We start from the raw sequence: 27,517 nt of genomic DNA, 5'->3' as shown, positions 1-27,517 counted from the left end.
CTCCCTCGTTTCCCTTCTGTGGCTGTGATAAAACACTGACCAGAATCAACTTGAGAAGGAACAGATTTATTTGGATTGTACATTCAGGTCACAGTCCGTCATCGATGGAAGTCAGGGCAGAAACTCAAGGCAGGAACTTGAAGCAGAAACTGTGGAGGAACACTGCTTGCTGGCTGGCTTGCTCTCAGGCTCATCCTCAGCTAGCTAGCTTATATATAGCCTAGGACCACCTGCCTGGGGATGGTGCCACCCGCAGCGTGCTGTGCTCTCCTGTATCAGTAATCAAGGCAGTCCCTCACAGGCATGCTCACAGGCCAACCTGATAAAGTCAGTTACTCAATTGAGGCTCTTTTGAGGTAATTCTGGGCTTTCTCAAGTTGACAGTTAATGCTAACTAGGGACAGATATGTTCTCCAAGATGCTTGGAGAAGTTTTTGTGAAGCAGGAAAGCTCTTTAGCAGCCTTTCTCAGTCTGCAGCCACTGGGTACTGGGTTAACTGCTGGGGTGGACTCTTCACTGTGCCCAGAGAGATTTCTAGAGTTCTAGATGGGTGGAAGTCAGCTCATGCTCTGAGCCTAGAAAAACAGGATGGCCTCTGAGCCCGCCCCATTTACTCTCCTGTGTCTGGCAGGTGCTCTTTACCCCAGCAACACAGGCGGCACGCCAGGCAGCGTGTACCATCGTGGAAGCCCTTGCTACTGTCCCCAGCCGCAAGCAGCAGGTCCTCGACCTCCTCACCAGGTACCCGGTGGGGGTAGGTGGGGACAGTGGCTAGCATGGTTGAAAGCCTTTCCTTGTTCTCTGGTGAATACACAAGTCAGGGTTGGGAGGCACCCCTGAGTGCTATGTAACCATCTTGGACCCTGCCACAGAAACCAGACAGAGCTTTAGGGCATTAGTGGTAAGACAGCAGTGGGTATTTGTTGAGAGCCCCTGAGTACAGACATGATTGTCACTCATTGTCCTCTGCAGTCCCTGGGCAGTGAGTATGGAGACACAGATGCTCAGAGGCTTGGCAGCTATTCCCTCAAGTGTTGTGAATCCTTTCAGCGAGGGAAAGTGTGAGGTTTCTCAGATGACCTCCGTCGACCTTGAGGAAGAGGAGGGAGAGAGGCTGGACAGTAGATACAGAGGAGGGAGCTACTGGGCTCTTCAGTGTTGGTCTCTAACAAGGGCACCCTGTCTCTGGTGCAGTTACCTGGATGAGCTGAGTGTAGCTGGGGAGTGTGCTGCAGAGTACCTGGCCCTCTACCAGAAGCTCATCGCCTCGTGTCACTGGAAAGTCTACCTGGCTGCTCGGGGAGTCCTGCCCTACGTGGGCAACCTCATCACCAAGGTGATTGATCTGTCCCTCCCCAGTTCTGTCTCTACTTGGAAAGGAGCTTTGTCGGATTCTTGTTTTTGAGAAGGAGCATTTGGTGAAAAGAATTGTTTTCCAGACTTTACTGTAACTAGAATGGCCGAGGCAGTCTCTTGGGGCATTTCAGCTGTTTCGGGGTTGAACAGTTCCTCAGCAGTATTTCCGCCACCTTTGGCTTTTTGGAAAGGCATTTTTTGAGGCTTAGAGTGAACACATGACTTTGGAGCACCTCTGGTTGGTGCCACATCATGGGATGGCGGGGGAGGTGGTCCCCATCACACTGTGCTTGTCATCCTGTGTAGGAAATCGCCCGCTTGCTGGCCCTGGAGGAGGCCACCCTGAGCACAGACCTGCAGCAGGGCTATGCCCTTAAAAGTCTCACAGGTAGAGAGCCACCCGGCCCTTCCCTTGGGTGTCTTGGGTATGTATGCTTTAGGCCTGAGCCTCTGCTCCTGGGTGCCGGATGACTCCTCTCTGGGACTTGTCTCCTCATAGATGGGCCTGCACTTCTGGGCTCTTCACAGCTGGCAATTTGGCTCAGTGAGCATCTGCTCTGCGCTGTACAAAAGAAAAATTTCCTTGCTTTTTTATTTTCTTCTTACTTTGGATAGCCCAGGCCTTCCGTGTTCTGTTCCAGAGATCTTACAGCAGGTTTTTCCTGTCCCTGCAGGCCTTCTCTCCTCCTTTGTAGAGGTGGAGTCCATCAAAAGGCATTTTAAGAGCCGCCTGGTGGGCACTGTGCTGAATGGGTACCTGTGCTTGCGGAAGTTAGTATTGCAGAGGACCAAGCTCATCGACGAGACGCAGGACATGCTGTTGGAGATGCTGGAGGACATGACCACAGGTAACCCCACCTGGTAGCTTGGAGCTGGTGAGGTGCACATGTGCGTTGTTTCTCAGTGCCACAGTACCAGAGGAAGGGTGACGAATCTCACATTTGGGGAGAGAAGCCCATCTCAAGATCACTGTGGTGCTCAGTGTTACAGTCTGAGAGCTGGGCTCAGGTGTACTTTTCCTGGGTTGAGCTCAGAGGGAAGGAAGGGGTTGGAGGTCTCAGGCTGGTGCTTTCAGTCACCTGGAGTGTTCTCATTCTGTATGTCTGGCCTTGCTGTGTTCTTGCTACCTTTTTCTTGGGCACCTCCACCCTGTCTTTCTTTGGCACTATTTATCCTGTTACTTTACTGTTGAATTCTTAGCGCTCTAGATTTTGTAGCTAAGACACTTTCCATTTCTTTCTTTTTTTGTGGGGGAGGGGTTCAAGATAGGAAGATAGGGTTTCTCTATGTAGCCCTGGCTGGCTTCAAACTCACTCTGTAGACCAGGCTGGCCCCTTGAACTCACTGAGGCTGTAGAGTGCTGGGATTAAAGGCATGTACCACCACTGCCTGGCTGAGACTTCCCATTTCTTAACTTTCTCATAATTTTGAAGTTTATAAAACATATTTCTGTCTGATCACTCTTAAGTTTAAAGTTCCTCTGGTCCATTTCTACAGTTTGCCTTTCTGCTTCCTAGATGGTGTTCTCAAACTGATATTTTATGATTAGGGGTGGTGACTTCCTATTTCTGAAATTTATTGTAGAAATTCTAGAAGCCAGGAGTGATGGCACCTGCCTTTTATCTGGCACTTGGGAGGTTGAGGCAGGAGGATTGGCCTGGGCTACATGACAAAACCCTGCCTCATAAAATAAGAAGGCGGGCAGTGGCGGTGCATACCTTTAATCCCAGCACTGGGGAAGCAGAGGCAGATAGATCTCTGAGTTTGAGGCCAGCCTGGTCTACAGAGTGAGTTCCAGGACAGCCAGGACTACACAGAGAAACCTTGTCTCAAAGAACAGAAACAACCAAAACACCCACTGCGAGAGGAGCTGGAGAAGGCTGAGTGCTTAAGTACTCTTGCAGAGGATCTGAGTTAGGTTCAGCACAGCTCACAACCACCTATAACTCCAAGGGATCCACCATCCTCTTCCGGCCTTCGAAGGTGCCTGTACTTCAAACACATGCACATACAGACACACAGACATTAGTGAAAATCAAAAGCAGAGGAAAGAACATTCTTTAGGCCCTGTGCACGCTGGTCTTCTCCAGGTGGGTCTGTGACTGCTGTCTCTGTAAGGACTCCTAGGCTGTCCCTGGCATGCCTTCATCCAGCTTTCCCAGACTTCGCGGCAGTGTGAAGTTTGGGTGCCACACATGTGGGAGGAGATAGCTGGTTAGCACTCATATGTGTGCCTCCACTCCTTGTCATTGAAGGACAATTTGCATTCAGTTGTATGGATGGAGAGAAGAGAAAATGGTTTCTAGCTGATCTTCACACTGAGAGAGTAGCTGTGCTGCTGAGGGACCAGGTGTGAGTGGCCAGGGGGATGCAGGGTATTTCCTGCTGTTGCCCCATCTCAGCTGGATTCAGGACTCTGGAACCAGCACTCGGATCCTGACAGGCCATGGAAACTAAAGCTTAAGACCCAATCTGCTGTGATTGCCTCTCTCTGGGGCCCTGACTCCTTCTGTGGGCTTTTGATCTTCACTGGTGTAATAGTTCACTGACAATTTGAAATTGTTTTCAAGTGTTGGGTGTGGGGAGTTCAGCTTGTGAACCTCATCAGCCTGACTACCCAAGAGGGAAGTCCTTTGGTGCTTTTGAGAGCCTGTTTGGGGAAGGGATGCTAGGTCAAACGAGGTGTCCTGCTCCTTAAGGGAAGTTGTGCTCCCAGAGAGAGCAGAAAAACACACAGCTAATTGGGATGTAGGACTTCTCAATAGGAAATACTGATGTTATCATGGAGAACATTCAGAAACCTGCCAGGCAGAAAATACCTGGCGGTGATGGTGTTTCATTATCTCAGCTCAGTTCATGTGGCTGATACATTTTCCTAACTCACTTGGCCACTATGCTTTCTGGCAGGTACAGAGTCTGAAACCAAGGCCTTCATGGCTGTGTGCATTGAGACAGCCAAGCGCTACAATCTGGATGACTACCGGACTCCTGTGTTCATCTTTGAGAGGCTGTGCAGCATCATCTACCCTGTAAGCAATGTGTTTGTTGTTCCCCATGACCCACAGGTGTCAGCAGCAGCGACATTCCCAAATTGTGGACTATTTTGTATCATTATCACCAGATCCACTGACAAAGAATAGAAGCAGCTTCCTAATCTCCCTCCTCTCATGAGAGGAGAGCCAGTGGTCTTCCTAGCTAAAGGCCAAGATTAGCTTTTTTGACACAGGTCTCACATCCCATTGTGGTGCAGCAGCAGTTTTGGTGTAGAGTTGGTACATTGTCACCTCTTCCTCCTCCTCTTCGTCACCTTGGGATATGCATGCTCGCCACATGTGTGTCTTTCCTATGGGCTGGTCCAGAGACCTTTAACATGGTTGAGGGAAATACCGGCATTAACTGATGACAGACCATCGGGGTTGGCATGCCTGAGTGTCACAGAGAGAAACCTCTCCTCTACTCTAAGTCTCCAGTGACTCGCCTGGTCTCAGACTGGTCAGCCTCTCACCAGACAGCACTTTGTTCCTTGTCTGTTGTTCCGTTAGGCTCTCTATCCTCATTAAGCTGTGAGGAGCATGTGATGTTTCAGGCTGCTTGCATTGTGTTTAGAATAATCTTGGGCCCACCTGTCCATTAACATGTTTAATGTGTAAGGGTGTGCTACACTTGCTGTGTTTTCCTCCTGGTGTCCACAGAACAAGTCAGTGCTATAAATCTTTTGTGCTGTCCCATCTGACATGTCCCTCTTTCTGTCCTTTAGGAGGAGAATGAAGTCACTGAGTTCTTTGTGACCCTGGAAAAGGATCCCCAGCAAGAAGACTTTCTACAGGGCAGGATGCCTGGAAACCCATATAGTAGCAATGAGCCGGGCATTGGGCCTCTTATGAGGGACATAAAGAACAAGATTTGCCAGGACTGTGACCTGGTGGCTCTTCTGGAGGATGACAGTGGGATGGAGGTAAGAAGCTGTGCTGGTCACTCACCAGCAGCAGGGGCTGGGTCACACCTGGGTGTTTCCTGTGCGTTTCTTGTGAGTGGGTAGGAAGTTAGTCTGTAAAGTGGGGCTAATAGTCCTGACTTTTGCCTCTCCTGCTGGTAAGGTCAGTGACCCATGGAGGGCTCTGTCCAGTTCCTGGCATGAAACAGGAGAGCGCTTGATGGTTGTTGCTTAGAATGATGGTAGGATTTTGTTATTGTTGCTCTGGCAGAGTTTTCTAGAGGTTCCAGTTTGGTGGAGCCCCAGGAATCCTGGTGTTTTGACTCCAGTACATGGGTCATAGCCCCTGGTAACACCCTGAGCCTTGTGCTTCTGGCAGACGACTTCTCAAGTCTGGTGTTACCATCTGTGTGACTAAAGGCAAAGGTGTTTTTTCTGGTGCTGAGCCTGGTCTTGAGTCAGGTGAAAGCTGGAGTCCATGGTGGATTAAGGGACTTCGTCCCCAGCACTGTGCACAAAATGCTGGTGTTGTACACATGTCCATTTTCCCTAGAGCGGAAGTGTTGACAGAGCCCTGAGCCCTGCAGTCTGGATGTGGAGTTGCATAGTTCTGTGTACTAATCCCCTCCTCTACTTTTCAGCTCCTAGTTAACAATAAAATTATCAGTCTGGACCTTCATGTGGCAGAGGTTTACAAGAAAGTCTGGTGTACCACCAATGAGGTATGTGCTTGCTTTTTCTCCGGAGCTGTGGGTGGGCTGGCTTTTCTGCCTTAAGGACTGACCGAGTGGAACTGACATTAATCGTGACCTGCTTGGAACCACTGTAGCTTCACTTCCTTCCTGGGTGCGAGGAAAATCTATCACTTTGTCAGCTTGGGAAGCATTTAGCTACATGTAGGTCAGGTAGCTTCAAGGAGTCATGGTCACCTTGCACCTTGCTTCTCATCTCTGAACTGAGGCTGGGCCTCCAGGGTCCCCAGCATGCTGCCTAGCACAGGCGGACTGTCCCAGCAGCTCCGTCCTGACCATTCCAGGCTGTGGGTGTGAGTTTGGTGACTGGGATGAACCCTCTCTATTGTGTAGTAAATGAAGACCGTGTCTGTCCATAGGAAGTCTGATGTGCCTGCTCACGGTTCCTGAAACTTGAACCAAACTCTTTGGTCCAGATACACTTGTTTGTCCTGATCCTTTGGGTTGTGGGCCCCAGTGGGGAGAGAGAGCTCCTCCTGAAATGGGCCTCCACTTCTAGCCTAGGCAAGCATGCTGTCCAACCTTTTCTAACAGGCCTAATCAGTATAGGACTCAACACAGAGTAAAACACTTGGGAACTAGTGTGGGAGTGTTTACCTGGTGTTCTAACGACATAACTAGAAGTGAGTCTCTGCAGTGTTCACAGTGCAGTGCCAGGCCCACAGAAGACACTGGACAAAATAAGTCTCTTCCACCTAAATTATAGGCTGCTTTACAGTCCCCACTTTGTTATCACCAAGGCATTGAGCAAGTCCAGGGGTGAAGGCTTACCTTTTTTTTTAGGTCTGTTTTTAAGTCTACCTCTCCAAATTTCTCTGCTTAGGGAGAGCCCATGAGGATTGTTTATCGAATGCGGGGGCTACTGGGTGATGCAACTGAGGAGTTCATTGAGTCCCTGGACTCCACCACAGGTATGGCTCTCTCCACATACGGTGTTGCATATTGGACTTCCGGCCAGAGCAGCCATGTCCCAGAAGGTGGTAGCCTGTGCTTTGCATCACAATTGTAGGGGAGAAAGACAGGCATCCACGGCCTGATTCGGATACCTATTGAGATGGAAACATTCAAGCTATTAAGGGAAAGATGCTGTTAGCAGATTTGAGTTCAGATTTCTTTCTGCCCTAGCTCTCTGTTTCATTGAAAAAGTTGAAAAGGTGTTTGCTTGTACTTTGTTGTAATAGCAGAAAACATTAATTGACTTAAACTTGGAGCAAAGCTGCTATGGGGGTGAGAGCATAGAAGTCACAGTAGTGACCTTTAATGCAGGTCAGGAAAGAGCCACATACTCAGCCTAGGGGAGGGTTGTGCCTTTTGATTCTTTTACTTCCCTTTTCAATTTCTCTCCTCCTCCTCGTTCCCCTTTCTCCCAGATGAAGAAGAAGATGAGGAAGAAGTGTACAAGATGGCTGGTGTGATGGCCCAGTGTGGGGGTCTAGAATGCATGCTTAACAGACTGGCAGGAATCAAAGATTTTAAGCAGGGACGCCATCTCCTAACCGTGAGTTGTGGGCAGTACACAGAGCTGTGGTCATTGAGCCACTTGACACTAGAGGGCAGTGTGGTGCAGCAGACGCCAGTGCAAGCCAGCGAAGGACCTGGTTTTCCCAAACCTTTGCCATCTAAGTCTCCCACTGCTTTCCTCCTGACCTGCTCCTCCTAAAACCCGGGGTGGTGGCAGTCTTGTCCTGTTTATATCGGAGGAACCGAGAACTGTTTCCCTAATAACTGCTCTTGTGCTAGTCATCGTTGTTGTTTTACAGTTGCCGTTTAAATGGATTCTGTAATTAACTCGTTTTTCCTGTCGTAGACTTGTGTTTGGACGGTCATCTGTCTCACTAGTCAGGGGATTCCAGTGGCACCACAGAGATTGCACTAATCTCTTTACCTTCCGAGGTGTATGAGGACAAACACCCGGTGTCATTTATGTGGCCCACCTGCTTCTCGGCCTCCATAGGCTCTGTGTGTTGGCATATTCTGTCTGCCGCTAGTTCAGAGTCTTGGTTGGTGCTGGATTTCCCCAGGATGGTGGGACACCACCTAATGTACTAAGAGTCACTGTCACTGCCATCATGTGGGGTGGTAGAGGGAAGTGGAGAATGTTGCCACTTTAGATGCCAGCCTGGTATGAGAGCCCAGCCACCGGACCATGCCATTTAAGGGTCACCTCTTCTTGCACTTCAAGAAGAGTACCTACTAATGGATATGTCCTCTTAGACACTTTTCTGTGCCTACCTCTTCGTCACTCATGCTTGCACATTTTACATACGTGGGTTCTCTCATGGGCCTGCCTGAACTAGCTTCCCTTCGCAGGTGCTGCTGAAGCTATTTAGTTACTGCGTGAAGGTGAAAGTCAACCGGCAGCAGCTGGTCAAGCTGGAAATGAACACGTTGAATGTCATGCTGGGCACGTTAAACCTGGTGAGAGTGCGGGCCACAGGTGATGAGGATGGGGCTGGAGTCCTGAGTCAGAGGTCTCCGCTCTAGGCCTAGTCCTTGAGCTCTCTTCTCCTGATGGCTCCCACTCATGCTGCTCTTGTGGCACCTCAGAGCCACTTCCAGTCCCTTTGCTGAGCGCTGATTTGAGTCCAGGAGCGGAAGTTTATAGAACAGACCCAACACTGCAAGAAAGGAGTGCCTCTCTCTCCTCAGGGTACCCAGAACACACACACACACACACACACACACACACCACACACACACCACACACACCACACACACCACACACACACACACACACACACACACACACACACACACACACACACACACACACACACACACACACACCCCTGTGGTTTAAGACCATGGAAGAAGGCTGAAGGTCACCAGCAATGCGATGCTGTGCTTGTATCCTGAGAGTCACTGGGTCTCCTCCTTCAGGCTCTGGTAGCTGAACAAGAGAGCAAGGACAGTGGAGGAGCAGCTGTGGCTGAGCAGGTGCTGAGCATCATGGAGATAATTCTAGATGAGTCCAATGCAGAGCCCCTGAGTGAGGACAAGGTGAGTGGGGCCTGTTCTCCTCTGCCTGTAGACACTGGGAACCAGCAGTGGGCTTGTCTGGAGCTAGCTGAGCTCAACCCAGAATGGCTGAACTCACTCATGTTAGGAATGACCAGACTCTACTGAGGGCGATGTCATTGTGCTGAGCCTGAGACCTTTGCATTCAGGGGAGACAAAACTGCCAAGGATGTTACTCCAGTCTGAAGGTGCTCATTAATGGAGCCCAGGCATGACCGGGCTGAATAGGCAGTGCCGTAGTTCAGCCTTTCACTTGACAGTTGAGAGGTGATATGCCTGGTGCAGTCAGGTCTAGGGGTTGACATCAGCCCACTGCAGTCTCTCCTGTCTGCACCTGGACTTCCTCCCTTCTGGGCTGGCGATTGGGCTAGGCCTTTGTCTCCAGGATGTTGCAGTGCTGCTTCCATCACAGCAGCTTGGAAGCTCATCAGTGGAAACCCAGGCAGCTTATTGTTCCCCAGCAAGCACCGAGAACAGTTCTGTTTGGTGAGAGTGGCTGACTTTGGGGGTCAGTTTTGGCTATAGCCATCCTCTTCTGTTGCAGGGCAACCTCCTCCTCACGGGTGACAAGGATCAGCTGGTGATGCTCTTGGACCAGATCAACAGCACCTTCGTTCGCTCCAACCCTAGTGTGCTCCAGGGCCTGCTGCGTATCATCCCGTACCTGTCCTTCGGAGAGGTGGAGAAGATGCAGATCCTAGTGGAGCGGTTCAAGCCATACTGCAGCTTTGATAAGTATGAGCCTGGACTTTGATACAGCAAGCCCGGGGGCAGAGCCCACAGAAATCCCAAGCTAGCTTTGTGAGGCTGAGCGAGTCACCTGGATTCTTGTTGAGTGTTTTGTGTCTGTGATCTGGAATTTAAGGGGCTTTGTCTAGTGGGGTGGCAGTCACCAAATCACACTATATTAAAGTAGTATGGGAAGGGAATGAGAGGGGAAAAGACCTGACAAGGTGCAAAAGCCTGAGGATGCAAAAGAACAGTGCAATCTTGGACACGGGGTAGGCAAGGGGAGAGTGGCAGGTCCTGGTCTGAGGTCTCCCAACCCTGTGGGAATGTAGACTGGATCCTCTAGGGGTTCACCTGGTTATTCCCCAGGGTGATGTGAGCTCTGCCTTCATACTGGGACTTTTTACGCTCTCCTAGGTATGATGAAGACCACAGTGGGGATGACAAAGTCTTCCTGGATTGTTTCTGCAAAATTGCCGCCGGTATCAAGAACAACAGCAATGGGCACCAGCTGAAGGATCTCATCCTGCAGAAGGGAATCACCCAGAATGCTCTAGACTACATGAAAAAGCACATCCCCAGTGCCAAGAAGTAAGGCGCCCTCCCTGGGGCTTTGTGCCCCCTCCTCAGACATGGCCCTTTTTCTCAACATCTTAGTGTGGTGCTTCCTGTGTGCCCCGTGCCCCTGCCCCTTCAGGGACCTGTCCAGGGGCCACTCAGCCACTGTAGCGTCCTTGGGCTTTTCTGCTTCTGTTCAGGTGCTCATCTTTATCTGGCTTCTCAGCTGGATTTGCCCTTAGTGACCCCTCATTACATTCTTGAAGGATCCTGTTTGAACAAGCCAGTCTCAGCAGCAGATTGTCAGCATTGCTTCCTGGCTGCTTACGTGCCCTTGTCTGTTCTGCAGCTTGGATGCTGACATCTGGAAAAAGTTTCTGTCTCGCCCTGCTCTTCCGTTTATTTTGAGGCTTCTTCGGGGATTGGCCATGCAGCACCCTGCCACCCAGGTGAGTGACCAGCATGTCTGCAGATGTCATTCTGCAGGCAGGACAGGTAACAGAAGGGAGTCATAAACGATCTGTGTACAACCAGCGAGTCACCCATAGTGTGGCTTACCCTGTTGCATGAGGCTTCTAGGGTAGGAAGCCTCAGCTTCTTCAGTTCCCTGTGTGCAGTGTGAGTTGCACACTGTCTTAAGCGGGGCTCAGCATGCTGCAGTGGAACTGAGAGTCCTAGCTGACAGTTCAGATTGCTGGCCAGTTCAGTCACTTGGGTGTTTGAAATGTCATCACCACTGTTTGCTGCTCTGCCTCAGACAGCTGACAACTTTGCAGCCCACTCCTGATCTCCTCACTGTTGGTAACCACTCATGGCTCCTCACCCATCCCACACAGACGACATGGGCTGCAAGTTTTCTTTCTAACCCATTTTAGATAGCTATAGATTCCTGGGCAGTGATTCATTGGAGAAACATCTTGCTGAACTTCAGCATATGTTAAAACCAACAGTGACCTTGGTACTGAGTCCCTCTTCTGCCCTTCCATAGTGTCCACGTTCCTCTGTGCCCCTCCCACAGACTCCTGCTAAGCCCTCTATTTCTGTAATGTCCGAAGGTGGACCCATGGAATATGTCACCTTGGGACTGGCGTTTTCCGTTCATTGGGATTTTCTGAAGAGACTCCTGAGTCGTTGCACATGTCTTGTGTCCTTCCTGTTGCTGAGTAGTGTCCTGCCACAGGGATACGTCCCGGGCTGTAACCATCCACCTGTTACAGGACAGCTAGTCATTTCACATTTGGGGTATTACTTACCAAACCGAGGTGAATGTTTTTATTTTCTGGGGCACATGCCCGGGAGTGTGTAGCTAGTAGGGTAGTAGCTGATGGGTAGTACTTAGATGTTTAGTTCATAGGAAGCTGCCAGACCAGCAGTGTGGCTCAGTAAGTAAGAACACTTCCCATGCCAGCCTGACCTCCTGCGTTATATTCCAGAATCCATACAAGAGTGGAGGGGAGAAGTGGCTCAGACAGTCCTCCTCTACCCTCCACACACGTGCCTATACTCACATAGCACACACACCAATTAGAAAAAGAAGCTGCCAGACTCTCCTGGAGTAGCAGACTTGCTTTACATTTCTGGCGGCAGTGCATGAGTGGCCCAGTTCTCTTGTCTTTGCTGCACTCGCTGGCTATTTTTACCCCAGCCACACTGCTAAGTGCGGTGGTGCCTGGCTCTGGTTTTGACTTGCATTTCCCTGATGGTTAATGATGCTACACTGCCTTTCCCGTGCTTTGTTTGTGTCTTTTTGCATGAAATGACTCTTGTGTCTTGCCATTTTTTAGGTGGATGGTGTACGTCTTAATGCTGAGTTTTGAGAATCCATAGAGTTAATTATTTTGCTTTTAAAACGTTCTGCATTGAATATAGTTCTGCATTCTCGTTTGGCAGCCTGTTCTGATAACTCACTTCAAAAGTGTAATGACTCAGTCATATATAGTGAAGGTCTTACTCAGATCTCTATCGTTAATAGACTTTGTCTCAATCCAGTAGATAGCTACAGTTGATATGCCTTCCTAGTAAGATTTTTGCACACATTTTTCCACTTCCTGTAACAGCTGTGTTTTGGATAGGCTACCAGGGAACAGCTGTGATTTGGCTAAATGTGATGGCTCTTCACACATCTTAGTGTGCAGCCCTAGTGGCCAAGTCTTCCCTATGAAGCTCAAACTCCCAGCAGTTCCCCTGCCTTAGTTCCTAAGTATTCTGATCACAGGTGTGCACCACCATACTCAGCATGGATCTTCCTCCAAGGGCAGTGCCATGCATGCTGTAAGAAGTTAGAAAGATGGTGAATGTGTGCTGGGCTTTTGTCATGATCCAGGTGAACGAATGGCCAGTGGCCGCTCGAGCAACTTAGTGAATGGGCTCAGCAGAGACCTGGGAGGGGTTTAACTGAGATTTGGAGAGAGAAAGGACTTGGTAACTTTAGAACTCTGCCCGGTCTTTGGTTCAGTGATGAAGGGAATGGTTGTTCCATCAGAGGAGATGGACGAGGTTGAGGGTAGAGAGAAGAGGGATGGTACACAGGTCCTGCATGTATAGACCACCCTTCCTGTTTGTGTGTGAGCATCGTGTAGACAAGGTCTTGTGGTTTCCCTCCTCCTACTTCACACATGTCTCTCCGTGTATGCACATGCACACTCACAGTAAACACTGAGGGTGTTGAGTTTGGGGTGTGGGTGCCTGTGGAAAAGTTTGCTAGGTTTTAAACAGGGCTCACTCAGCATTTAGGAACATGAGGCATGAGATAACATGCAGTTTTGCTGAGGTATGGGTTTGCAATGTTCCTGTAGTGAGGGTGGATTTACAAGTTAGTGAGTGATCTGAGGCAAGCAACTCAAACTTTCACCTCTCAAGTGGGCTCTGTTGTTTTCAGTTTTACATCCCACACATAGTAAATCCCACCACTAACTTATGACCTGCGAGACCACCCACCGAGCTCACCTGGAGGCCTTTTTCCACTACACCTGCCTCCACTCCCGTCACACGGGGCCACAGAGGCCTGAAGCCAGCTTTGCCAGGCACAGGGTTGATAGCTGTTTAACTTTTTGTCATCTCCACTCCCACATGCTGGAGTTTTGCCTCTTAGTGTCTTGTAGACTGGGAGGGCTGTCACCAGTTTGACGGCTGCAGCTACCCATATGCAGAACTTAGGGAATTGCTGTGAATTCAGGGCTTCTGCCCGGGGTGCTCCTCCGCAGACCCTGCTGGGTGCTCCCACTGTTTTCAGCAGGAGCAGCTCTCCCTGGCTCTCCCTTCACAGCGTGGTGCTTCCCATGCTGCCTCACTCTCTGTCCTTACAGCTGCCTGGACACTCTCCTCATTCTGGGTGAGCATGCTGCAGCTAACGAGTGGAGGTAACTCAGTAGAGGTCACTGGCAAAGCCAGACCTCCCAGTTGCATCTTGAAGCAGTGGAGAATCTCAGGCTCTGACCTCTGTGAAGCCAGTGACACAAGCTTGTGCACTTGGGCTGATTGTGAAGTATTGACTGGTCCTGGGTGACAGGTTCCCTCCATAACTGGATAGGTTGTACACCCTGACTAATGGTCAAAGGCTTTGACTGAGCCTTGGTGGAAGGCTGCTCTGTAACTAGATACATATGTCTTACTGGATCTCTTTGTATAGGTTCTGATTGGAACGGACTCCATCACAAACCTGCATAAACTAGAGCAGGTGTCCAGTGACGAGGGCATTGGAACCCTGGCTGAGAACCTGCTGGAGGCCCTTCGAGAACACCCTGATGTGAACAAGAAGATTGATGCGGCCCGCAGGGAGACCAGGGCAGAGAAGAAGCGCATGGCCATGGCCATGAGGCAGAAGGCTCTGGGCACTCTGGGCATGACGGTAAGGCCTCTAAGTCTCCACTGTGGACAAGGGCCTTCCCCCTGCTCCCGCACCCCAGGCAGACTAAAGTGTTTCCCAGAGGAGCTGGGCAGGATGTGTGAAGGCTGCACAAGGAAAGAGGCAGAGGTAGTGTGCTGGGCACTTCCGGATGTGACTACTGCCACACCACACTCAGGGACTCAGAGTAAAGTGACCTGGCAGGTTCGTGCAAACAGTAAAAGTGGAGGTACTAATTACTCTATATCCAGGATTTGCTGCATGCCAGACACTGCAAGAACCTCATATATAAGATATATTTAAACCCTCAAGTGGTCCTGTGGCTTGACATCATTATACCCGTGTCCAGATAAAGCAAGTGAAGCACATTGGCCATGGCACATAGCTACTAAGTGTGGACGGAACTTTGAACAGGGTCTGATCAACACAAAGGGTTCTGTTGTCCTACTTTGGAGGAAATGGTGGCCCTAGAAGAGCCTTGTCTTAACAAGCAAACTCGTGTGTCAGCAGTTTGACACTTGCTGGGAACAGTAAATGATCAGAACACAGCGGCCCTTGGCAACTGAGACGTGGTGGGGCTGGCACAGACCAAAGAGGCTTTTTGGTAACAAGTGGCAACATGGCAGCATGCCAGCTTCCCACTGCACTTCCTCTGCTTTGATGGTTCCTCACTGAATCCCGGAGCTTTCCCTCAGTAGAAAGCAGTGGAGACAGCAGGTGTGTGGCTTAGTGGTAGAGTGCTTGCCGCTTGCTGGGGCCGACAAGGCCCTAGTTCTGCCTCCAGCACGGCAGAAGGGCTCTCCGCTCCACACAGCATTCCTTTATGTCTGTGAGGTCACCTCAAGCCAGGGTGAGAAGGCATGTAGGAATCCTCTCATGACGTGCTGCCTCTGTTCCCCTCTAGACAAATGAAAAGGGCCAGGTGGTGACCAAGACTGCGCTCCTGAAGCAGATGGAAGAGCTGATAGAGGAGCCGGGCCTCACATGCTGTATCTGCAGGGAGGGGTACAAGTTCCAGGTAGGGCCGCTGGGCAGCATGTGGCTGCACATGCTCTGGCTGTTGTTAGCACAGCCTGGCTCTGTGTCTAGACATGCTAGTCTCCTACAAGCCATTTTGTACTGAGATAGGTTTATGTCTTGGGAGACTGACACAAGGGCCAGCTGGCTGGCCTTGTCGGCAGGAAGGCAAACTGATCTGAGCATGAGCATCATTGGCACCTGAAGAGACCATCTTTTGGCGTCCTCTATCAATGCCAGGGCACTTGTCTTTAAACCCTGTTAAAGGCCCCGGTTGATGGGTAGGAATGCAAAGGGCACATGGCAAAGCTAGAATTCCAACTGACATTCTGCTAACCCCAGGCCTGGGGACCTCAGGTTATACTGCATTGCTTCAGTTCAGGACAACTATGAGTGATTAGAGCCCCACTTTCTAAGTGTGTCCAAATGAGGTGACACCTGGAAAGAGCAGTGGGGAGGTGGCCTGTTTGCTTTCTGACAGTACCAGGAGAGGCCTCTTCAGTCCCACTTTGCTCCTAGGCTGTGGAAGGACTAGTGTCCTCGTTGGTGTAGATAGCTGCCCAACAGCTTCGTAAAGCAAGTGGCCATGGAGCCACTGTGTATTTCCCTTCTAGGTAGATGAAGCACAGACAGAGGCCTAGGCTTAGATCTCTGCGCCCCCGCCCCATACACACACACACACACACACACACACACACACACACACACAACACATACACACACACACACACACACACACACACACACACACACTCACTGAATTATTTGTAAGAACAGAGGTTTGGGGCTGGGAGTGTCGTTCAGTGGTAGGATGCTTGCCTGCCATGCACAAGGCCTTAGCTCCCATTCCTGAAACCATACATAATACACACAGAAGTTTATTGAGCTCAAGGTTCTGGAAGTTTAAGAGTGGGACCCTGGGATCTGCTAGGTTCCTGTTAACCCCATAATAGGCTGTCATGACCTAGTCGCCTCTTAGGCATCCTCTCAATACTACCCCAAGGAATTGAGTCTCACTTGAGTTTGTGGCAGCAAATGATGCTCACACCAGAGTGACTACTTTCCCATCTGAAAGGAGATGCTCAGGTCCCCATGTCTTGTCAACGCCCCCTCCCCCCGCCCCCTTCTGTGTTGTCTTTGCAGCCCACAAAGGTCTTAGGCATTTACACCTTCACCAAGCGGGTAGCTTTGGAGGAGATGGAGAACAAGCCCCGGAAACAGCAGGGATACAGTACTGTGTCCCATTTCAACATTGTGCACTACGACTGTCACCTAGCTGCTGTCAGGTAGGCGTTGGCTCTTGCAGAGTGCCTCCAGCCCGCCTGGACCTGTGTAACTTCGGATGAGTGGACCATGGCTCAGGGCCCTGGGCTGCTGGGGCTTCTGCTTTTCTTATCTCCAAGCAGTAGGCTGTCTACCTTAGCCCCCCATAGACCCCATGAACTGTACTTAGCACATGAGAAACTGTGCTTTGGATGTTTGGTCTTGGCAAGGGCTGGTGGAAGCAGTCCTACTTGACTGAATTAATGAAGCAAACGTTTACCTATAGAGTTTACAAATGGCTAGTGTTAGCAAGCCCTCAGCACCCAGGTGCCTCGTTACCAGATTAATCCCAGCAGTTCCTTGTCCCTGCTCTCCTCCCTGTCCCCATCCAGATTGGCTAGAGGCCGGGAAGAGTGGGAGAGTGCTGCGCTGCAGAATGCCAACACGAAGTGCAATGGGCTCCTTCCAGTCTGGGGCCCTCACGTCCCTGAATCAGCTTTTGCCACTTGCTTAGCAAGGTGAGTGGTGAGTGTTTTCGTAGCAGAAAGGGGGCAGTTTCCAGGAGATGGAAGGAATCAGCTCTTAGACCAGCCCCTGGTGATGCCATCTCCCGGACACTTCAGTGGGCATCCGTGTCTGTCTGTGTTTGCTGACCACAGAGCTGTTCTGAGCAGATAGGGCTGAAAAATAGGGTTGACTAAAGTGACCTGCTGGTGGCAGCATCCTTGGTTTTTTGGGTTCCATGGAAAATTTCTCATTAGCTTTCTTCCTGTAACACCCAGGACCTCTGACTTAGTCCTTAGGGTCAGAATCTCCCAGAGTTCACTTCTATGGTCTATGGCTCTGGTGTTTCAATTGTGAAACCACCTGGGGTGGGATGGGAGTTCCTTCTAAGGCCTCTCTGTTCCCACATCTAGTCTGTAATAGCTGAAGCTTCTGGGGTCCTTGTGCGTTTGGGGCCTCGTGGAGTCCTAGTCTACAGCCCACAGGATAAGGTTCTTAGTCCACCAGACCCTGGCAGTGATGATGCCAGAGTGGTGGTGGACAGCATCCTCAGCTGTGTGCTGTGTGTTCCTGCTGCACACGTGAATAAACTGGGGCATAGGTGGAGTCATTTACCCAGGGCCAGTCAGTTAGTGAGAGGCAGAACCGATTGTATATGGATTTAGAAGAAAAAAAAAAGCACACAGCTGAGGATGCTGTCCACCACCACTCTGGCATCATCACTACCGGGGTCTGGTGACCAGGAGAGCTCTGCACTCCACCCCAAGCTTTTACCAGGAGTCTGGCTTCCGTGTCATGTTGGCTCTGCTTCTCCCTAGGCACAACACTTACCTCCAGGAGTGTACCGGCCAGCGGGAACCCACGTACCAGCTCAATATCCATGACATCAAACTGCTCTTCCTACGCTTCGCCATGGAGCAATCTTTCAGTGCAGACACTGGTGGGGGCGGCCGGGAGAGCAACATCCACCTGATCCCGTACATCATTCACACCGTGCTTTACGTCCTAAACACGTCAGTGTCCTATGGCCCCAGATGCTACCTTGGCTGAGACTCCCTGTCTCTCTCTGCTTAGCTAGATTCCCCCAGCCTTTACTAATCTACAGTTTTGGCGATTGCACAGAGTACAGCAGTGAGGGTGACTTCCTTCCCGGAGCTGCCCCATCCCCACTGTGGGCAGCTAGAGGCTCTGGTCTTGGGCTGGTCTTCAGAGGGAGCAGGCATGGAGTAGCTGCTGCTTCTACTTCTCAGACTCAAACGAGGGACCATGGATGAGAGTCACATCATGTCGTTGGTCTGAGCACACAGCCGGCACAGCTGTAGGCTTCCGGCGGGCCCACTGGCTTTCTTAGTCTGTCAGTAATGCTGCTGGCAAGGAAGAAAGAGCTGTTGGTGTCTGTGCGGCTGGAAATGGGGTGTCAGAGGCCTCGGAGGAGACAGAAGCCCTTCCTACTCGCAGCCAGGCTTAGAAGCATGTTAAGATATTTCCGTGCCTGCGCTCTTGGATTTTATCTGACTGGGTGTAGACCTGCCTGCAAACCCTTCTCCCTGAGATCCACAGCTTTAGGAGGTAGAGCTGGTAGCCATGGGAAGGCTGGGCACAGTTCTCCCACACAGCCACCATGCTGTTGAGGTACCGAGGCACTTGTCCTGTCCCTGCCTTCCTCCCTTTTCCTTGTGAGATAAAGTCTGACCTTGAGACTGCAGGCTTCATTGTTAACTCACAGGGCAGGGCTCTTCATAGCACATGACATCATCTGCCAAACGCCCTGTCTGTCAGAAGAGACACCTGGCATTGCCAACAACACAGGCTTTCCACTGTCTGGACCCTGCTGCAGGCCCCAGCAGTGCTAATTGCCAGTGTTCTTAGGGCCCTGACAAAGACTGTGGGTTTTGCAGAGACATGCCTCTTGGCAGCCGTAAGCTAGAGTGGACTGCTCAGGCAGAGACCCAGTGAGGACAGCGCTTCCCAGGATTGGCCCGGCCACATGGAACTGGTGGCTCCAGGGGTCTGCTCTGTTGTAGTTTCCTTGGGCAAGCAGGGCCTCCTTCTTAGCCACAGGCTGCTTCCTTTGCTAGCCATTGGACAGCAGCATGAGCTTGGTCATAAGGCAGTTGGGTCTCTGATGGACATTTATACACAAAAGCGAGTGTGCTATACTTGTGAGCCAAACCCGAGCCTGAGAAGAGCCTACCATGGCCACAAGTCTGAGGTTCCCACAGGGAACTAGGTAGGGCTCCAACTGAGTCTCGGCTTGCCCATTTTGCAGGAGCAAAAGGAAGCAGGGCATCTTTGTACCATCCTTCTGCATCCCTATAGCCACATACAGTGACTATGGCCATGCTACCTGCAGCCTGGACACTAGGGGTTTTGGTGATGTTTTGTCTTCCCTCATAGATGAGCACCAGTAGGTTATAGGGACACTGATGGAGATTCTTGGCCTCTTTGTGTGGGTCCTGGCAGTTGGCAAGACTTTGTCATGAGTAAGGGATGACAGACTCAAGAACCAGGCCTGGGGACTCAGTCTAGTCTTTGCTTGGCAAGGGGCTTAGATCCTAGTATTGTAGCTTGCTCTCCTGTACAGTTGGACAGGTGCTTCTTGTCTCACGGGCTTCTTATGCCTATTAAATGAGATCAGCCACGTGCAGCACTGAGAACGATGCCTGGCAGTGTCGTCTTCGGCACACAGTCAGACAAGCAGCAGCTGCCCATCTGGAGGAAATTGCTGATGATGGGGAGGGAGGACAGGGCATGAGCAAACAGCCCAAACGGGGTGCCAGGGTGCCAGGGGCACTGCAGTGCAGACCACGTCATCATAATAAGATTCGTGGAGAAGGTGGGCTGTTGACCATGTCAGGAAACCCACTCTTGGACTCTGTTGCTTACTGGCTTGGTGACTTTGGTAAGTCACCTCCTTTCCCTGGGCTTCTAGAAAAATGATGACAAGTCCACACTGGAGAATTGGTAACCATGCCCCCCGTCCAAGAGCCAGGAGGTAGGAGGTGTTGGGGACTGTGTTGAAGTGACACAGTCACGGACCTGAGAGGGCAGAAGGTTTGGGTTGTAGAGAGGAGGGGGTGGCAGAAAGTACGAGCCCAGAAGACTGTCCAATGCCATCTTGGTTAGCTGCCCTACACCTTCCCTGCTGCCATCTGAATGCTTTTCCTCCAGGACCCGAGCAACATCCCGGGAGGAGAAGAACCTCCAAGGCTTCCTGGAGCAGCCCAAAGAGAAGTGGGTAGAGAGCGCCTTTGATGTAGACGGGCCCCACTACTTCACCATCCTGGCCCTGCATGTCCTACCCCCTGAGCAGTGGAGAGCCACGCGTGTGGAGATCCTGCGCAGGCTGCTGGTGGCCTCACATGCCCGGGCAGTGGCTCCAGGAGGAGCCACCAGGTCAGTGCCTGCTTTGGAAAGCTGCTCCATTCAGTGTCTTCCCAGTGTTTCCAGCCTGTCTCGGTCATGTGATGCGTGCCTGTTGAAGGTGTGCTCATTTGCCTTGGCTGTAGACTCTGGCTCCAGTCGTCACCCTGAGAGTTTGCTTGAGTCCCTCTGGGTCTTGTGTTGAACCACTGCAAAGGTGAATCTGGGTTCCCATCTAGAAAATTCAGAAAGGAAGACAGCCAGGCCTCAGGGGATATGGCTGGTGAGGCAGTTAGGACCAGCAGCGAGGCTAAGCCAGGGAGCCAGACTTTCTGGCTCTGCTGGCTTTGGTGTAAACTAGGAAGGTTTCAGTGCGGCTGTGGTTGTGGCTGTGGCTGGGGATTTTTTGTCCAGTGACTAAAAGTTTGTCCTTCTCTTTCCTTCCTGTCCCATCTGCCCTACCTTACTTAGGCCTCCTAGACCCTCTTTGCAGTCCTGTGTGCACCAACTGAGGAGCACATGTAGGAAGTGGTCCTTGTTGTCTTGACTTTGCATTGTAGTTTGGGTCAGATGGGGGTTATCTGAAAGAACCATCTGCAAGTGAAGTCAGAGCCTTCCTCTCAAGCTCTTTGACAGTACCCCAGTGGTCACAGCACACAGAATAGACTCAGCCTGGCCGTGAATAGTCCCTGCCCACCCTGGGGAGCTGTGCCACAGCCTGTGGCCTGGTAGCTTTATTTTGCCAGTGGAGGCCCAGGTGTTCCTGTGTAGTCCTGCTGTAGCTCTGAACTCATTAACTTAGACTCAGGATCGTTTCCACACTTAGAGGCCAGGAAGGGAGCGGAAGGAGTCTCCCTTGCAGCCATGGTGATGACATGCCCTGTAGGAGCAGCAGTACCTGAGTTGGCCCACCTGAGGCTTTACCTCTATTAGCTCTGGCACTTCATGCTCCCAGAGTGACCAGTTTGCCGCTGTCCTGTTGAGTCTAGCCAATAGAAGCCTATTTGGGCCAAGTGGGAAAGAGTGAATTGTTAGGTTCCTGCCCCATTCCAAACACGTCATGTCCAGGACGTCCCAAGAGCCCTAGTGTTAATTGTTAACTAGCTGCTTGAAATCAAAAGTTAGGTCTTCAGACGCTGAAGTTGTTAAAGTGAGACGGGAATTGCATTCATAGCATACAGATGGCCGCTTATCAGGCAGGCTTCCGCAGCGGGGTAGAGGCTGAGCCCACCTGAGCTGTTCTTTCAGCCAAGAGGGAAACTCATTCCTGTCCTCGCAGTTGAGGAAAAGCTGATTTGGTCATGGCTTAATTAGGAAATCCAGCTTGAGCTGCATTCATGCATTGCCATTTTCTATGTAGCAGTTTAGTCACCTTTCCTAATTAGCTGTAAATAATTAAGCTGGGCAGGGTCACCCAAGACTCATGCTCACCAAAGCAGGACAGCCACAGTGAGGGCCAAGCCCGGCTGTGGTCCAGGTTCCAAGCCTGCTGTTTGCCAGACAGACTAGAAAAGGTGCTGAGGGATTGCCCAGGATTGGGACACCCTTGAAGGAGAGGCCTTTCAATCAAGGGCATGTAGAAGGTGTCTCTTATTCTGGGGTTGGGTGCCATCACTGGCAGCAGGTTCTGTCTGAAGTCTGTACATTTTGGGGTAGGAGACAGTAGCAGATACACAGAACCATAGCTTAAAGGACTGGGGCTATAGCTCAGTGGTAGATCACTCGCGGAGCATGTGTGAGGCCCCAAGTTCAATTCCCAAAAGCACACGCACACGCACACGCACACGCACACACGGAGAGAGGGGAGGGTATATAAACTATAGCTCAAGAGAAGCTAATGATCTGTGTGTTTAACATTCAGCAAAATAGATTCAGCAGATATTTTAGCCTAAAAGTTGCCTAGGCTTCCACTGGAACCTTACCTGGTATGTGGACAGTTGTCCTTACCCTCAGGCCCATCTTCAGTACCCTTGACAGCTGTGCCACCCCCCACCTCCCAAGCTGGTGGGCAGGAGGGAACAGAGCAGAGGCTACAGGTAGCACATGCCAACAGGCTTGACTTTGTGAGTTCAATGGCTGCCGAAGGCAGTTGTGGCTGGCTCCTCTCGTGATAGGCAAGCCCTAAACTAAACGAGTAGTTGATGCTGAGCACTCCGCTGCTTGTCTTTTGGTCATAGGATAGGTACCAGAGTGTTGTGAGATGTAGAACTTGACCTTAAGTCATGACAGGGGCCCATCTGGCCTTTACTTTCCACAGCCATGAATGAGATCTCCCCTTGTGCAGGGCATTCTGATCCTTCAGAGCCTTGTGGGATCATCCCTTACAGGGGGGTGTCCACGGCAGGCAGTAGACCTTGACAGAGGCACCCCCAGTGTTCCGGCACTTGGCTGGCCTTCAAGCCTGTGCCAGGTCACTCGGGTGCTAATGACACTCGTTGGAGACAAAGGGGTGTTTGAGGGGCTCTGAGATTACCCTGGGATCTGGGAGCCATTGGGTGGTTGCCGGGGCAGTCCTAGACATCATGGTTGCTCAACACTGATTTTCTACCAGCTTGCTGGGTTTCTGCAGAGCACATGTTTGGCTGATTTGGCTGTCTAGTAGATTTCTCCTGGTGGCAGGTAAAACCTGAGTTAGAAACTTGTTTTCCCTTCTTCATGGTTAGGCACCATTACATTTGGGAGCTTGGGGTGGGGGCAGAGTACAAGGGAGCATGAGAATCCTTGTGCTTAAGTTAGAACTTTTGAGTGCTGTGTACCAACGTCTCCCTGTTGCTGTTACCCCACTTTAGAAAAATGCTAAGACTGTCAGATGAAGTTCATGCAGCAGCCTGGGAGCCAGGGCTTCCAGGTTCCCTGCCCACAGCTGCTTTTCACTCAGGCCATGAGCAATAGCTTCTGTGTACCCTCCGTCCCCAAGTACTGTGTCCCATCTCTGCAGGGTCCTCACAGACATCTTTGCCCTGCGTTTCTAGGTTAACAGATAAGACAGTGAAGGACTATTCTGCCTACCGTTCTTCTCTGCTCTTCTGGGCTCTTGTTGACCTCATTTACAACATGTTTAAGGTAAGGAAGCCTTTGGGGCTCATCCAGTTCCAAGAGATGTGAGATATGTGCATCCTTGCCCAAACTCCATTGGTGACCACATTCTGAGACTCCTCACTAGCTTTGGGTGCTTTGCCCTTGAAAAGCTAAAGGTCTCCACTTGAGGAGAGGTGAGCACCCTCAGCGCAGACCTGCACACCCAGCTGTCGACAGCTGAAGCCACTTTGTCATGCACCCTCCAGGCAGTGAGCTCTAAGCACACTGACAGCCTTCCCACTCTTGTCCTTGCCCATGGGTAGCACTTTGCTCTTCGTGAATTTGTCCTACATAGCCCCAGTTAGAGAATGTCTTGCTTCCTATCTGTTTGGGCCCACACGTCTTAGGAGGGTTGGTATATGGAGTGACCCCTGTGATCATGAGTGGAATGGTCCAGTCAGAGATGCCAGTCATCTTGGTCTTGGAAATGCAGGTGTGGGGAAGTCCCTTGTTAAGGTTAGGGGTCCGTGTAGAACATTGCAGAAACAAGGAGGGCACGTGGAGAGTAACTAAGGCCAGTGGGCCCTGGAGGTAGGGCCTCCTTGCTTCCAGGAAGGCTCTGGCACGTGTTGGGTGGGCTCTCCACGGGGCTGAGATGGGGGCAGAGGGCCAGCTGCATTCAGTTACGCACTGGCCCCGTGTCCCACTGGTTCTTGCAGAAGGTGCCCACCAGTAACACGGAGGGCGGCTGGTCCTGCTCTCTGGCCGAGTACATCCGCCACAATGACATGCCCATCTACGAAGCTGCCGACAAAGCCCTGAAAACCTTCCAGGAGGAGTTCATGCCAGTGGAGACCTTCTCAGAGTTCCTCGATGCTGCAGGTCAGTGCAGTCTTCTCCGCGGCAGAGCCCAAGTCTGTCTCAGTGGAGCTTGCCGTTATCTTCATCTTCACAGAGCAGAGGAAACGGCACACAGTACCACCTCCAGCCATAGGAGAGGTGTTCATTCAAACCTCCCATTGTCAGGTGTAGTGGCACTCGCCTTTAATCCCAGCAGCAGAGGCAGGTGGATCTCTGAGTTCGAGGCCAGCCTGGTCTACATAGAAAGTTTTCAGGATAGCCAGGGCTATATAGTGAAACCCTGTCTCCAAAAAAAGTCAACCTAAAGATGAGAGAGCTTCAGTGCAGTACGCACTGGTGTCCATGGCCCCCAAGCTCCACCACTGCCTGTGGTCTATGAGCTCAGTGTTCCGGGCTACTCTGCTTAGCCTCATTCTGTTGGTGCTGTTACGGAGACTGGAGGTTAGGTGGATATGGGTAGCGCGGAAGAGGTGAGCGCCTTCGGGTTCTGACTTTTAGTGACAGCTCAGACTTAACAGGAGAAAGGTCCCTTGTCTTCCTTGCCTCACAGCTGCCTGGGCAGGTGTAGAAGGCTCTTGTGGTCATGGAGTAGGTGGAGGCGGTCAGCAGGGAGCACCTTGGAGTAGACACACGAAGGGCAACATCTGAGCAGTTGTGCCCCAGCTCCCAGAGCTCAAGTCCATTTTCTCCCATCTACAAATGATGTGTACAAATTGGTCACTTAATTGCAAATACTTTGGAACTTACTAGATTTCATATCTGAGAAGTGATAGGAATGGGCGTGACTTGGGCTCAGACTGGGGAAAATCACCCTAGGATTACAGATGACACTCTTGGGTCCCAGATGTTGTGTCACAGCCCCGCTCCGCTGGTGCTGTCCTAGAGAGGAGAGCTGCTAAGCCAAAGCAGAGGAAGCCGGCCCTCGCCAGCTCCTGTTGGTTAGCTGGTGCCCTGCTTCTCGACTTTGTGGTATTCACTGTGGGGATTGTGTACAATGCAGGGGAGAGTCCCCAGGCCCTGTTGCCAAGTGAGCACTTCTGTTAGCATTCCACCTTAGCTTTCTGTCCTCTGGGAAGGAGACCCACAAAAGGCCCGGGATCCTGTCCCCATGCATTCTTCTGTTGCCCAGTCCTGGGCACTCTGCCGGCCACTGGTCTTCATGGCCCATTGGGGGCTCTGCCCTGGGATGGTGTCTCTGGCCTTGCTGTCTGAGCTGCCACAGCCTCCCTTGCTTGTCTCTGTTTCTTACTTCATAGCTCCTTGATCTTCCCACCCATGTCTTCCCAGCCTGGCTGACCATTTTCCTCAGAGTTAATCCTGACCAAGAGCACAGAGCTGTGTCCTTAGTGCCAAGCCCTGTGCTTGTCACATGAGACTGTCAAAGTGACCACGAAAGTCAGAGCTAGTCAGAAGAGGTGGGCAGGGGTGAAGGACTCACCTGCCTCTAGGCCTGGCACCTGGGCAGGCCCTGGCAGCAGCGAGCCTCCAGCCTCTTTTGCGAGGCCAGGCTTTTACAACTTATTTCAGATCTTTACACTGCCAGAACACCAGACATGCTCTGTTCAAATTAAAACGAAAACATCTTCCAGGGCCAAGAGAAGGTGCTGCTTTGGCTCTGTTCCTGCAGGTGCTTGGAGGTGACCTGTGTGGATGCTCCTGTTTAACTTGAGGCTTAGTGTCTCAGACCTCTGCACTGATGGGGAGGTCAGGTGCCTGGCCGGGGACTTGGTGTAGAGGATGAACAAGGTTCTTCCACCACAAAGGCTTCCGGTAGTCTCCACGGCAGGCAGGGAGGGCTCCCTACTGTCTCTTTCTGAGAACTGAAGAAATGGAGCCCCGCACTCTGGCAGCTTACTTAGGAATCCAGGGGTGTGATGGGATTGAAGCCTCTGTCCTGTGCTGCCCTTCCAGCCCACAAGACCATTGGCGTTTGCCTTTCTTAGGTCAATTTAAGATCATGACAAAGACTGAGGAGATGGCATGCTCCCATCAGAAATCACTTACAGGGGCCAGGGAAATGGCTCATCTGTGGTCGGCCATGCAAGCATGAGGTCCTGAGTTCTGATCCCCAGCACCCATCAAAGCCAGGTGTGGGCAGAACTGCAGCACTGGAGGCTGCCGGTGGCAGGTCCCCACTGAGCTCGCTGGACTGCCAGTCTAGCCAGCCAGCAAACTCTACGACCCTGCCTTCGAAAATACGGTGAGAGCAGTGGAGAAAGACACACATCTCCACGCACAGGTCACTGCTCTGGGGTGGGCTAGCTCAACTAAGAGTGCTTGCCTGGTGTGGTAGCACAGAAGTTCAAAGGAAATCCTCAGCTCCATAGTGAGTTTGAGACAGGCCAGTCTGCAGTCGGAGAGCCTGTCAAAAACAAAGAAACAACCTCAGAATTGTGGTTGTGGTTACAGCCCCTTCAGTGGCCCCTGGACAGGTTGAAATCCTCTCCTCCAGGGAATTCAAACTGGCCTTGGCCACATTGTCTCTGGTGGCACCTGCTTCTGGAGCAGTATTTATCATACAGTGATCACCTCCCCACCATTGCCGGAATCCAGCAAGTGCTTCCATTGGAGCATGCTTGGTGCAGTATGTTCTGTATGTGAATGAGGCGTCTGTGACTCAGTGGAGCTGGAGGCCCTGTATGCCACTCTAACTCTGTCTCTGCTTTCCAGGTCTTCTGTCAGAAGTCACCGATCCAGAGGGCTTCCTAAAGGACCTGTTGAACTCAATCCCCTGACCATCCCCACGGAAATGAGATCGCGGTGACGAGATTGAAGCTAGCCTGCCTTCCTCCCTCGTCCGTCCCTCCGTGTGCATTCACTTCCCCACAGATGCTGCATTAGCACCCCTCTCCTCCCTCATTTTTCTCGGAGTGGCTTGGGGTTTGTAGGCATCCTGTTCTATCGCGTGTGTGTGTGTGTGTGTGTGTGTGTGTGTGTGTGTGTGTGTGTGTGCTGCGTTGGCTATGAAGTTGTCTGTAGCCCGAGCCATTGAAGGACCTATACATACCTAGGGGCTGTGAGCTGTCCCGGCCAGCTTGAGTGTGCCCATCTTGAAATAAATGAATGACTTGGTACACATTGGAAAGGGGGTTTGGCTGCTGCTTGCCCAGTGCTTGCCAGTGTACTCACAGCCTTGTGGTGACATACCAGGAAGACTGCCGAATTTGAATTGCGTTCTGGGGTTGGGGGTTGGGGGCTGATGGTTTTCTAGTCCCTAGCCAAAAGAGGGCTCAGCAGAACAGGCCCTGGTCAGCATCTCCTTCAAACTTCAAAAGCCTTCAAAACATTTGACAGTCTCC

The 27,517-nt window shown here is 51.4% G+C and overlaps 1 protein-coding gene across 6 annotated transcripts in view; it reads left to right on the top strand.

Moving 5' to 3' along the window:
• Ubr4 (ubiquitin protein ligase E3 component n-recognin 4) overlaps positions 1-27,303 on the top strand; it is a 118,237-nt gene extending 90,934 nt beyond the window's left edge. For all 6 annotated transcript variants that reach the window (XM_052718629.1, XM_052718634.1, XM_052718631.1 and 3 more), the window contains 23 exons: positions 633-742; positions 1,196-1,337; positions 1,664-1,745; positions 2,032-2,205; positions 4,265-4,386; positions 5,115-5,312; positions 5,933-6,013; positions 6,867-6,954; positions 7,414-7,541; positions 8,354-8,461; positions 8,924-9,043; positions 9,606-9,796; positions 10,208-10,381; positions 10,698-10,797; positions 13,977-14,195; positions 15,097-15,210; positions 16,353-16,495; positions 16,865-16,990; positions 17,795-17,989; positions 20,148-20,372; positions 23,312-23,402; positions 24,077-24,239; positions 26,889-27,303. In XM_052718629.1, coding sequence (XP_052574589.1) covers positions 633-742; positions 1,196-1,337; positions 1,664-1,745; positions 2,032-2,205; positions 4,265-4,386; positions 5,115-5,312; positions 5,933-6,013; positions 6,867-6,954; positions 7,414-7,541; positions 8,354-8,461; positions 8,924-9,043; positions 9,606-9,796; positions 10,208-10,381; positions 10,698-10,797; positions 13,977-14,195; positions 15,097-15,210; positions 16,353-16,495; positions 16,865-16,990; positions 17,795-17,989; positions 20,148-20,372; positions 23,312-23,402; positions 24,077-24,239; positions 26,889-26,953 — 3,159 coding nt within the window. In that variant the 3' untranslated portion in view covers positions 26,954-27,303. The remainder of the gene's footprint in view (positions 1-632; positions 743-1,195; positions 1,338-1,663; positions 1,746-2,031; positions 2,206-4,264; positions 4,387-5,114; positions 5,313-5,932; positions 6,014-6,866; positions 6,955-7,413; positions 7,542-8,353; positions 8,462-8,923; positions 9,044-9,605; positions 9,797-10,207; positions 10,382-10,697; positions 10,798-13,976; positions 14,196-15,096; positions 15,211-16,352; positions 16,496-16,864; positions 16,991-17,794; positions 17,990-20,147; positions 20,373-23,311; positions 23,403-24,076; positions 24,240-26,888) is intronic.
• The last annotated feature ends 214 nt before the right edge of the window (positions 27,304-27,517 follow it).

The sequence above is a fragment of the Peromyscus californicus genome, unplaced genomic scaffold, assembly GCF_007827085.1.
Source record: "Peromyscus californicus insignis strain IS unplaced genomic scaffold, ASM782708v3 Scaffold_5__1_contigs__length_169319896, whole genome shotgun sequence".
NCBI classification, from domain to species: Eukaryota; Metazoa; Chordata; class Mammalia; order Rodentia; family Cricetidae; genus Peromyscus; species Peromyscus californicus.
This window is presented reverse-complemented; position numbering and strand designations above follow the sequence as displayed.